This window comes from Perca flavescens, chromosome 20 (assembly GCF_004354835.1).
Source record: "Perca flavescens isolate YP-PL-M2 chromosome 20, PFLA_1.0, whole genome shotgun sequence".
NCBI classification, from domain to species: Eukaryota; Metazoa; Chordata; class Actinopteri; order Perciformes; family Percidae; genus Perca; species Perca flavescens.
Genome location: NC_041350.1, coordinates 21,368,783 through 21,382,366, shown reverse-complemented (window position 1 = coordinate 21,382,366; position 13,584 = coordinate 21,368,783). Strand labels below are relative to the sequence as shown.

Sequence of the window (13,584 nt, the reverse complement as noted above, 5' to 3'; positions counted from 1 at the left end):
AATTTTGTATGATGGTGGTCTGTACATTACCATGTAATTATGGTTCATAGGCTGAACCTTAAACATTATCGCTTCCAAGTCAGTACATTGCACATGTATGTTGTTACAGATGATGTGGTTTTTGTGATAGAAGCCAACACCACCATGTTTTTCCTTCTGTAACCTAGAAAAAAGTGTCATGTCACTGTAAGATTGAGATCTAGCTTTGTGATGAAATGTCCATCCTGGCATGTCAATATTAGTCTGTGATGCATTGTGTTGCAACCATGTTTCTGTTAGACAAATAATATCAGCATCCAAAATTCTGCGATCTTGTTTTAAGTCATTAATGTGTACATCTAGACCTTGAATGTTGTGTAAACAGATTTTCAGAGAAAAAGCTGGTCTTGCTAATGGAGTCTTAAGGTATGGTTCCATGGCATTTAAATGTTCATCTATATCAGGTTTTGAATAGATAGCAGTGGCTTTAAAATCTTGAACGATTAGGTTATCTACTGATGTTACACGACTCAGAGCTACATACGCTTGTCCAGCAGAGAAAATCTTTTTAAAAGAAACCACTGCTTTGTCCAAAGTTAAGCCTTGAACTTTATGTATTGTACAGGCCCACGCCAGGCGTAGTGGGAACTGCCGTCTAATTCCACCACTGTTTGTTACAGTGTCTTCATCAAGTCCAATTGGTGTTGCATTTTCAAGTCCAGGTAATAAACATGGAAATTTAGCTCTTAAATTACTGCCAATCCTTTTGTCATCAAAAGTAACATAAATTGTTTTGGGGACTGTAGCATTTTCATCAAATTTTAAAAGACAAACAGTACCAACAACTCCATTAACTAGCCCATCTGAAATGTCAATATTTTTAATCAACATGACTCTAGAATTTGTACCAACACTTAACAATTTCTTTAAATATGTCTTTTGATCATAGGTATGAGACGTAGTTTTTGTTGCAAAACGACCCGTTTGTGGATTTTTGTCAAAGTCTTGGGCTTTGATTTGGACTATATCAGTACACACTTTATGCAGCATATTGAAGTTATGCGTGTCTACTTGACTGTTTGTAGCAAAAATGTGAAGGTCCTCTGTATCTTCTCCCAAGCCTGTCTCACATTGTTTGAACAACCTTTCATCTTGCTCATTAAGTTTTTCTCCTTTCTTATGTTTTCTGATGCGATTGAGCGTTATAGCAAAGTCTTGATTTTTCTGCCGAACTATTTCTTTTAACTCAACATGTCTAAAAGTATCCTGCCATAGGTTCATCCCTGCTTGCTCTGAGTAAAGAGGTCTTCCTTTAACGGGTGGCAGTTGAAAAAAATCGCCAACAGCTATTACTGACACATTGCCAAAGGGAGAAAAATCACCACATTGTTTAATTTGCCGTAGTCTGCCGTGGATGTATGTCAACAGTTTATGGTCAACCATTGAAATTTCATCTATCACTAATATTTGTAGGTCTTTCAAACTGGTTCTTAAAGTATTTACTCTTTCCTCCCTTAGAGGTTGATAGGGTAAAGAGACATTATTACTTATAGCAAAGCTGTGGTGTATTGTTGTAGCATTAATGTTGTAAGCAGCTACTCCAGTAGGTGCCGTTAGTAAAACGTGAACGTCATCTGGATAATTAGACAGTCTTGCTAATAATCTGCATGATTCATAATACACAGCTTTAATCAAATGAGATTTCCCTGTGCCTGCTCCACCAGAAATGAAAACATGAAATGGTTTGGGATTATTTCCATTTACTTTGTTTAGGCACCACTGTCGTATTTCATAAAACACCTGAGCCTGTAAATCATTTAATGAGCGCAATATAGATTGAGCTTCAGTATGACTAATTTTTTGTTTTTGGAATTCCATTGACACAAGTGGTTGTTGTTCTGGCTCCAGATCTGGAATAACTTCTTGTTCTGTTGGACACACAGGCTGATTAAGTCTCATTTCCTCTAAACACTCCAAACGTTCGGATTCAGTTTCAGGACAAAGAGAAGCCCATGCATCTTCTGGAAATCCACTGCTTTCTATAATTTCTTCACACTCTTCTAATTTTTCTGCTTCAATTTCAAATTTAGACCTGTTCATATCTACTACTTCTTTTACAGATACAATATCACCTTTACAGTTAGATATGGAGCCTGCATCATAAAACTCTTCAAAACAAATAAATGATGGAGGTTTCAATTCTTCATCATTATAGTGTGGTAAGAACAGCTGAAGTAAACTTTGATAGTGCTTTTCAGGCTGGTTTGTTGGTGAAAACCGAGCATATCTCACAACAGCCACATCTGTCCTCGTCCTCTTTCTAACAAAGCCACAGTTATCATCTAATGTGATTACACCTGGTTTAGAGCTTTCGTTTTTGTAAACCTGCCTGTATTCTGATGCAAAAGTAGCCAAACACATGTCTTTAAACTCATTAGTTTTAGGTCTACATTTATAACGATCAGTAGTGCTAGTCATCCAAATTTGGCCTGTGTGTGTATCTTCCTGTTCTGCTCTTTTTCGAATAACGCTGAGAGGAAGACTCATTCGAACAATGTTGTCTCCAGTAGGAACAAATACTACTTTCCTGGAACTTTCCCTTAATCTCATATTTGTGAGTCGATACACACTTTCCTGTGCAGAAACGTCTCGATTATGTAGAAATACGCTACCCAACTTGTTTAGAGCCTGTTTTGCATCTAAATTTCCATTAGTTTTAATTTCATTTTGTGCATGTGAAAGCAACAATCCCATTTCCCTTTCTGCTTTAGAGATGTATGATATTATATAAACAACACAGGCATACGGATCAGTAACAAACTGGATGTCCATATTGGCGTTCCAGCAACGCAGAAGGTCTTTATTGTACTGATTTATCCAAACCCCACTAGGGTTTCTTTTATGCACAACACTGGTTTTCTTGGTTGTTAATCGATAAGCCTTTTCAAAGATTGCCTGATTGATTCCAATTGAATTGAACAAAGCGTCGACACTGTGATAGGTTGCTTCTTCATTTGAAAGGGCTACTTTTACTTTTGTCATGATATCTTTTGCTAGTTTCAGCTTTTGTTCTGCACTAGGCTGATCTTGTTGCTTTTGCTCCTGCTCTTTATTTGGTTCATTTTCTTGCTTCTTTTCTTCTATTTTACAAATAAATGTGTTATTGCTTGGAGGTCGTGGAAAATTAAATCTACATACTGTGCCCTTCTTTTTACAACTCTTTGTGTGTTTTTTACTATGCATCTGAACACCAGAAACAACCTCATGCATAGCATCACTTTCAGAAGGAAGATCACATGTAATATATTTGTCAATGTAATCAACAACCTCTTGATCTGAGTTTGTTCCTATCTTTGGAGAATTCTCCACCCAGAAAAGACAATGCACATGAGGGGAACCTCGTTGCTGAAATTCTACTCTGTAGAAATAATCAATTATTTTGCCAATTGGTTGAGCAAGAGACATGATTACTTCTTTTAAAAAAAGTACGAAACCTATAATCAAACATCCTTGCTGCTGTCACGGGATTATTTTTTAACAGATTACATTTTTGCGACCAGTCCATGTCATTTACATTGCCTTTTACATTTTGCACTTGCATAAATGTTTCCATCAACTCTGTCCATCGTAAATCAGCAGACGAGAAGGAACAAAACCAAGTTGGAATACCAAGCTGCCTGACCATAGCAAACAAGTCCTTTTGTACACCCTGCCAAAAGACAGGTGTACCTCTGATAGGCTTTAAAAACTTGTACCCCATGTCATAGTTTAAGAGATTCTTAACAAAATCTGTATCACCAAGCATAGATGATGAAATTTGTGTTTTTTCCCCAGCATGGTAGCCTTTCCTCAATGCAATTGATACATTTGAAACAATTTGATAGGTGTCACAAAAAGATTGTCCATAGAAGATGAATTCTAAATTTTTGCTAAATCTACCATCAGCATGAAGAATTCTATTATTGAAATATTTGGCAGGTGTTAACTTATGCTGTCTGACATCATGGAATGTTCCAGTACCCTTTGGAAATAGAATTGGAAAACACCTGGCCTCATTACTTATGTCTGTTAGTAATCTTACCGGATTGTTTCCCTCTGCTGGAGCTACTGATAAAATACTGTCAAAGTTTTGATCCATTATTTCCTGTGCTATATCCACTGGTTGCAAACAAGTATCCAAGTACATCCCATGCTGCTGTCTGTCATTGAAATGTTCTTCAATATCATCTACAACTTCATCACATTTATCTTTCTCATCACTTTCTTTTTCCAGGGGATTTTCCCAATTCTCATTAAATTTCACATCTGTATAGAATTTGTTATGTTTTTTTAAGTATTTTAAAGCATCATGAATTTTATTTGTGTTGACATACTGATAATCATAATGGCCTTTGTAGGAAAGTTTTCGCTTTAGTTTAACTTTAATTATGAGATCCTGACTTTCTGATCTAGGAAGAACATTACTAATAACATCACTGTTAGATGGAACACAAGTTACTGGCCCATGACAGCCATTCTGACCTCCCTTTGGTAAAGCTAATACTTTCATGAATGGTATAGTTTGTGCAACTAAATGCGCTTCTAATGAATTCATATTGGCAAGAACTTCTGGAATAGGATCCACTTGTAAATTATTTATTACACTTCCTTCAGGTACTTTACCTTTGTCTATTTTAGTATGACATGTATAACAAATCCACAATTTAGCTAAATGTGAGAAAGAGCAATTTGTGTCACATGAATTTGTACATTTATGAAGATATGTGGAAGTTATGCATTTGCGTGCTACTGATGCTACTAAAGAACCCTTCTTTACATATAGATCTTTTTTACATTGTTTTACCTGATGTAGAAATAATAATCTATGACATACGCAACAAACACATTTTGGGCCGTGTCTTGCCTTTTCTTTAAACTGCTCAATTACAAAATTAATGTCATGGTTTTGAAGTAATTGCTTAACTTTTTTAGCTTTATTGTGCTGTATGATTTTTTGTTTAAATTCAGGTTTAGCGTAGTTAGTTTTTCTTCTCTGTAGGATCATTCGTTTGACTTCAGGTTTAACGTAGTTAGTTTTTCTACTCAGTAGGATCGTTCGTTTGACTTCAGGTTTAGCGTAGTTAGTTTTTCTACTCTGTAGGATCGTTCGTTTGACTTCAGGTTTAGCGTAGTTCGTTTTTCTACTCTGTAGGATCGTTTGTTTGACTTCAGGTTTAGCGTAGTTTGTTTTTTTACTCTGTAGGATCGTTCGTTTGACTTCAGGTTTAGTTGCATAATTAATTTTGCCTCTCTGTATAAGACCTTGTTTGAAGCCAGGTTTAGTTTCATAATTAGTTTTGTTTCTCTGTAGGGTCTTTTGTTTGACTTCAGGTTTAGTTGCATAATTAATTTTGCCTCTTTGTATAAGACCTTGTTTGAAGCCAGGTTTAGTTTCATAATTAGATTTGTTTCTCTTTCTGAGTTTTTCTTTGACCTCAGGTTTAGTTGCGTAGGTATTAACACTTGCTTGTTGTTTACTTTCTTTGTAATCTATGTCACTAGCATATCTGTGTTGTCCTTTCATTTTTTTGAGTTGGCTATATTCACTGTCTTCAGCATATCTCTGTCTCTTTCTCTTTTTTTGGCTTTCATTACTAATTTTACATACTGAAAATATATCACTCTTTGCCTTTGAGTGATCATTTTCACAGAGGGTATTTACACTATAACACATACTAGAGACATTATCCTTCACACATGTAACTGGCTCATAATGACATTCATTGCAGTGTTTAAGATAAATCCCTTTGTTTTCAGTTTTCTCACTCCTAGACTTAAACCTTAACCATTTATATTGACTATATGTATAGATATCTACCTCAAAAAAATCAGCTGCAGCGTGAATTTCGACTTCAGTAGCCCAAGTTCCAACAGAATTTATTTTGATTTTGTAATATACTGCTCTACAGATGTATATTGCTGTCTGAGAAGGTCACGGTACACATCAGGATTTTGTTTAATATTCTTTACTATAGCCCGACGAATATTTTTATGATACGTCTGTGCCCCACTAAAAACATGAGACAGAGCACTAAAAAAACAGTTACCATCCGAGTTAATGTCAGTGGTTGTGCAAGGTACAGGTTGCTCCAATTCCTTGCTATCTAAAACAACATCCTCAGGAGATAAACTGGGCACAATATCAAGTTTGAAGCAAATCCTCCTCTTATCAGCTAATGTCAAAGATTTAAATGTGACTGGTGTGGCACTTGTTTCAGACACTAAACAAACACCTTCCTCATCATTACTGGATGTTGCTATTGTCTCCAACTCAAGATTAATAGGATTTTCATCAAAACGCAATCATCTACTGACACCTGATCACAAACCATAGATTTAGAATCGCTAGCAACATTTTCAACACCTACAACAGCTAATGTTTCTGATTCAAGATCAATAACTCTATCATCTACTGACACCTGGTCACAAACTATAGATTCAGAGTCACTTGAGACATGTCCGCCAGCTACAACAGCCAATGTTTCTGACTCAACATCAATGACACTCTCATGCACTGACACCTGGTCAACTAAAGCAGCATTAACACCAGTGACTTCAAAAGTTTCGTTAGACACATAGTCACCATATAGTGAATAAACAAGGTTAGTGACATGTTCGTATGCCATCTCCAAAGTGTCATAGCATGCTACAATGCTGGTACCATGAAGCTCCAAACCACCATCTTCACCTCTTGCATGCGGATCAAACACAGCAAACCTTGACCCCAACCTAAACACAGCACATGTGTTCCTTCTTATATTCAGCAAACATGCATTTGCTTCTAACAGTGCCTTCTGGATAGCTATGTCCAGAGGCATGACTATATCTTGAACAGCTAGATCATAGTTTTCCATGCCAATAATTCCACTGTATGAGTTCAAATACTCTAACGTGACAGTCGTATTGTCCCATTTAAGCTTCTTGGGTAATTCGTGGACAAAAATGTACCCACTGCGATCAGCATCACTGATCATATTTTGTCGACTCATGCAACTGTACAACTCATCACCACGAACCAAGATTTCATCAATGTCCTTTGTTGTCCAGGACAAGACACTCTTTGAAAGATGTGTGACGATTGCTACGACACTGTTCGTTACACACTGCTTATTCCCATTTCTACGAAAACGTTTGTGACCCTGATGAAAGGAACCCCTAGTAAAAGAATTGACACTGTCAAGACTCACATGGTCCCGGTGGTCAGTAGGAGTAGCAGCAGGAACAGCAGACACAGCAGGGGTGATGACTGTCACAGGTTCCACTGTCGTCTCATGTACTTCACAAGACTGTTAAACAGACAAAGAATTAAAGTAAAATTAGCAACTCTATAACGTGCAAGTAATCAGTACAATACATAAAGGAAACTTATGCAAATGTGTATATTTTTCCTTGTAATACAAACCAAACATTTTATAGACTAGCAACTAATTTAAAATACAGAAGGGAATGTTACAACTATAAGTAAACCTTTCACTTAAGTTAAGTTAAAACACTGGCAACACAGTTTAATTCAAAAGAAAGAAAATAAATGAATCCAAAAATAAACAAACCTGCTGCATTCCATCTCCCTTCTGGAACATCAGAAGCCTTTCCTGCAGTTTTACAGCATCAGCCTAAAACAATGAAAAGAAGTTGTTAGTACATATATCGTAATTAATATAAAAATAAAAAATGAATATTTTCACACATTAGTTAAAATTAATACAAACCTTTACAGTGGCCTGTGGTCCACAGCCTTCGTTTACATCAGCAACGAAAGGGCTGGACGATGTCACTGTTGCAGTCTCCTCAAAATAAGAAAAAAAACAGTGTTAACACCAGCATAAACACATGTATTCACCTAACACAGCTGCTAACTGTTTCATGGACCAACAACATTACGGTCCAAATAGTATGGGTTACCCACCTTCTTGAGGTCAAGTAGATGCTTTGCAGCAACATGAGAATAACATGGCTTGGGAGATACCGATTCTGCCTCCTCCTAAAATAAGAAAAAAACATTTATAAAAAAATATAATCAAATTAGCAAACCCATGACATGCAAATAATCGCTACAATACATAGGACATATGCACATCCAAATGTGTATATTTCACCCCGGTAATAAACCAATATTTGTATATAACTTAACAACTTGATTTAAAATACAGAAGTCAATGTACACACTGTTTAATTAAACCTTCTACCTAATTTAACTAACATAAAATCAGTATATAAATACTATGTATAAATTCTCTCTCTCTGGTGGTTGATGAACGCAGATATATGCTAATAAGCTGGATAGTACACTGCCCATGACACCAATTTCTAAATACTCCACCTTTTCCTTGTGATATTTTGTGAATACATTCTGAATCAGCAGCGTTCTGTCAGGTAAATACAGTAGTACTAGCCTACACCTTAAATCAGTATGCTATACAGTAGAGTTGCATATGAAGTGGTTTGGAGTCTTTCTGTAAGTAATTTTGGGCAACAATTACATTTTTGAAGAGTTCTACATGGACCAATACCACAGGCCAAGCAGTCACTTGTTGAAAAAGTGCTGGTTTTGAACAGGTACTACACAAGTAACTCCAAAAAACGAACCTGTTGTACATCAACTTCCTTCTTGGTCCACTGCAGCTTTGCAACTTGATCCTAAAAACAATAAACAAGTCGGTTAACTACATGTAGATACCAATTGAATTATGGGTTCAAACATTTTCACACACTATTATCATCATCATCAACAACAATGTTACCTTCACGGTGTCCAGTAGTGTAGGCCATTCACTAACATCAGGAAGGGAAGGGCTGGGCAATGTCACTGATGCCTTCTCCTTAAAATAAAAACAAAGATTGTTAAACAACCATAAAACACATTTATCCACTTAATACAATAAAAGCTACTGTTTTATGTATCAATATCTTTTACAACCAAGTTAAAATGGGTTACCTTTCCAGGCTGCTCCAGTGGCTGATCCGATGAAGTGGTCCTGCCCTCCTTCAGAGTCACTGTGGGAAGACTGGCAGACGATGGACCAGGAACTGCCATTGATGTAGTAGCCTTTTCCTATAAACAATAATCAATAGTTAAACCACTAGACCCACAACTATATACAAGCAAAAGAGGTTGCATGTGTCTAACCAACTAAAGTAACTATACAAAAATATTTTCAAAAGGAGTAAAAAGTCACACCTGCTGTAAATCCGCTGTCTTCTTGGCAGCAAACCGATGGTGGTGACGTTGTTTTGGTGCCTTCTAACAGACAGAAAAAAAACAATATAAACAATGTTGCATTTTAATAATACACAATATGTTTGACAATGTAACGTCAACATTAACCAAAAACAAATCAATATGGAACTAACCTTTGGGCCAGGTGCAGACACAGGGGCTGGGATGTGAACGGTGCCATCGCCCAAAGTCTGAAGAAGCTCCTTACTAAACCACACGGGATTCAGCACGATGGAACAGTCCACTATGTCCTCCTGACAAGGACAAAAAAAATTTGGGTTACACATTTTGTTACGCAAGATCAAATTTGAGAAAAATATATATCAAAACAAAAATAAATGAACTAACCTCCGTCTGAACCACTTCCTTTGTGGATGAAACACCAGAGTTGTCAGCTGGTTGGAACCCCTACAAAAGACAAATATAATTAAAAACCTGTGGTAAATTTCTAATAAATACTGAAAAATATGTTTAACATAAACCGTGAGAAAAACAAAACATTAACCAACACTTAATTACCTTTCTGCCTTGTCCAACAACTGTCCAGCCATCTTCACACGCACCAAGCCTTGGGGAGGAAGGAGGAACCCTGCGACGAACCATTGGAACCGACACAAAAGCCTGAAGATAGGACGCCATAAACACAAAGCACCAACACTGGGTTATTAAACTTGTTTCTCAAAATCACATTTAAGTAAAAGCTTAATAAATAATTAAATAACTTACATCATATTACAAAAATAGATATTCACTATATAACAAAACTCAACTAACCTGTTGCTGAACTTGCCTCTTCTTGGCAGGAACACATGACCTTCCAGCTGGTTGTACCTTCTGCAAATATAAATATATATTTAGTAACAATACTGAAAAATATATTTAACAACAAACACTGTGAAATTTATGAAAATACTACAAAAAATTAGCATGATGTTACCTTCCTGCCTGGTCCTTTCCACACAGCTGTTGCTTGCTTTGGCTCCAACAGATAGCCATAGCCGGACATGTACAGAAGCTCCACCAGGATTGGCATTCCATGATGGTCGCTGAGATGAATCTAAATAAATGAAGAATCACTTTAGACAACAGTTTCCACAATAAACTTGCATCTGTCCAATTTAACTTGTTAAATCCAATACGGGGAACTGAACATCACACTTATACATATACCATGAAAAAAAGGATCAAACTTACGCCATCTCTGCTCCACAGCTGACGGTTCTTTAAAGGGAACTTCTTCTCAACAGGGTACCAGGTAACACCTTAGAAATTAAGAATAGAACAATAATTAGGCATTTATTTAAAATGTCTGCTTAAATGCATGTCATCCTGTATACCTGTACACAAATGTACTATTTGACTTCACATACCCAACGAAGCTTCAACCTTATGGTACTCCTCAAGATAACTCTGTTGTACGTCCAGGGCACAGTTCAAACGCGGTGGGAAGTCGACAACAAAGACCTTAACAGATACAATAGAGTTAGAACTTATACAACAAATACAAGAATGGTATTATAGAAATTATAAAAAATTAATAACATAAAAAGAGCTTACCTCAGCACAGATGATGCGGGCGCTGACCAGTAGTTTGCGAAAATCTGCCGCCGCTTCACTGATGGTTTGGTCTGCAGTGATGTTGTTGCTGGGTGCCAAGACACAGATAGCATCTGGGGTCCGGGGAAGAGAGGCGTTGATCAACTCTGCCCTCAGGTCGGCAGCACAGCCCCCAGGCACAGACAGGAAGCCAAACGACAGCGGGACGTCCTTTGACTTCGGCATCGGAACGATCCCGTCGACCATAGCCCGCAGATGGGAATCGCCGACAACCAGAATGAACTGAAACAAGAGAAAGATTTGGTTAAACACAAACTCCTGTACTGCTAAATAATACCTCATCACATATAGAACGTTTTAATGAACTTTAAAATACCTTCTTGTCTGGGACCTCTGGAGGAATGATGAGCTTGTGTTGTTTCCCAGTAACCTCTGAAATGTCCCATCTGTTGACTTTATGACGAAACCCTGTTCCACAACCTATTAACGAAAAGCAACAATAAGCAAATTAACATTTAATTCAACTTTATAAAGCAGCAATTGTGAAAAATGAAATAACCAGATTGTATACCCTGGCAAAACACATGAATATGAATACTTACATGGCTCACATGCGCCACCACGCGGCACAAGAATCACTTCAGGAGTGGGAAGCTGAGGTGTGTTGCGGCGTGCATTCTTCAGTTTGGCTGCCAAAGACCGGCGGTATCCCTTTCCTCTCGGCATCTACACGAAAGCAAATACATAAAAAATTAGATGTATATCACAATAACCAAGAGAACACACAACCATATTCAAACATTAAGAGACCAAGCAAACATGCAAACACACAAACGCAGACCCCACACACACAGCTCCCCCCCCCCACACACACACGACAAAACCACACACAGCCCCTTCCCCCCCACACACAGTCCCCCCCCTACACACACACCAACAGAGCCACACACAGAAATGCAAATACATGAAAACATTAATTTGATATCACAATGACCAAGAGAACACACAACCATATTCAAACATTAAAAGACCAAGCAAACATACAAACACACATAAACGCAGCCCCCCCACACACACACCCCCTTCCCCCCACACACCGACAGAGCCACACACACAGCCCCCCCCCACAGCTCGACACAGCCACACACAGAAATGCAAATACATGAAAACATTAATTTGATATCACAATGACCAAGAGAACACACAACCATATTCAAACATTAACAGACCAAGCAACACACACACACACACACACACACACACACAGTCCCTTCCCCCCACACACACACAAGACACACACACAATCCCTTCCCCACCCCCACACACACCTTTTTCAACTACAAGTTAAATATTGTGTTACCCTAACGGCAAAAAAAAGAATTATCCGTGCATTTATATGAAACTAAACTTTAGGAGCTTTCAATCTTTACGCTCCTCCCTGGACTATTTTTAACTGGCTCGATAAACGGCAACCGGAAAGTTTGTGTCGAGCCTTCATAGTTTTAAAAATAGATACTTTGAAACTAGCATAAAAGCGCCCCTATAACTCCCATTCAAAAGGCCATTTGACCGAAAGAAGAACATAAGGTAAATCTTAAAAGTGGCGCTTCTGTCCTAAATATGCTTACTTCAACGATTAGTTTGAATACTGTATACTCAAAAACAAAGACTATGTTGCATTTTGTCAAGAGATACGCTTTAACAACAGTTGTAAATCTTAACACATAGCTCTCCACGTGTTCATAAATCAGACAATACCTGAAATAATGATAAACGCTAACATGATAACAAAGTAACCACACGTTGTCGACCTAATAACGCTCAAATCCATTAACACAACCAACGCAAATAAAAGTAACCTTACCTTAGTGAGAAAAGTAGTTAAACTTGTAGAAAATCGCTGTAGATGTGTGAAAAAAAAAAGAATCCTTTCTCCAAAATCCACTGTAAACCCACGTCTGTACACTAAAGTGTTACTAACGAAAGGCAACATTCAAACGCCAACATTCCGTTATAACAACATCAACAGTCATGACGTAATTCCATTTCCGGTATACGTAACCGGATTACTGCTGCGTTCATGCCACCTCGGAATAACAGGCACCGCCCCCTGGTTACGTTGTTTTTCCGAATGGCAGCGTTCACATGGTCGGGATGCGTGTTCTTCTTCTTCTGTTATATTGGCGTTTGGCATGAAAACGTTTTGCATGACTGCCACCAACAGTTGGCCGTAGCCTAGAGCATCAGGTGTGTGAAAACACGGAGGCCACAATAACAGAAGATTCCCTGCTGTCTTATGCAGCATCCAAACAGCACATGGCCAGGTGTTTGTTTGTGTTATCTGCAGGACAACCAACGAAAAAAACACGGATAATGTGTTTTTTTTTTTAATACATAAGCCTATTTATGAATAATTTGAAACATGTCTGTGTATGTTTCTTTGCAGAGGCATTTGTCCACAATAAACAGTTTATTATCATTGAAATATGTTCAGCGTGTCACCAACTGGGGAACTCTGTTATCAAAATCCAGCCCGAGTTTCCCACCTCTGATTCCCACAGGATGTTACTTGAATGGTGATGTTTTCACTTGGAAAAAAGTTTTTCTGATGTCCATGAACGCACGGTAAATTAATGTCAGAATTAATTCATAGGTTACATTTCATCAGCAGTGGAAAGTAACTATGCTGAATTTCAATATGTAGTTGTGAAGTATTTTCATTTTCTCCTACCTTACTTGACAATTCTAATTAATACAAAATATTATGAAATAATGATGTATTAGTGGATAAA

The 13,584-nt window shown here is 37.6% G+C and overlaps 2 protein-coding genes across 2 annotated transcripts in view; both read right to left on the bottom strand.

The window, feature by feature from the left end:
- LOC114547351 (uncharacterized) overlaps positions 1-13,584 on the bottom strand; it is a 60,927-nt gene that overhangs the window by 30,019 nt on the left and 17,324 nt on the right. The gene's annotated exons all lie outside the window — the stretch shown is intronic.
- On the bottom strand, positions 6,721-11,518 carry LOC114547138 (uncharacterized). Its single transcript, XM_028566373.1, has 18 exons — positions 11,404-11,518; positions 11,169-11,272; positions 10,793-11,074; positions 10,606-10,699; positions 10,430-10,497; positions 10,173-10,292; positions 9,755-9,856; positions 9,584-9,643; positions 9,370-9,489; positions 9,197-9,259; positions 8,954-9,070; positions 8,760-8,837; positions 8,605-8,655; positions 7,925-7,999; positions 7,728-7,802; positions 7,569-7,631; positions 7,206-7,304; positions 6,721-6,747 (listed from the first exon to the last, which is right to left on the bottom strand). Exons 1-18 carry the CDS (start codon positions 11,516-11,518, stop codon positions 6,721-6,723), a joined length of 1,713 nt encoding a protein of 570 aa, XP_028422174.1.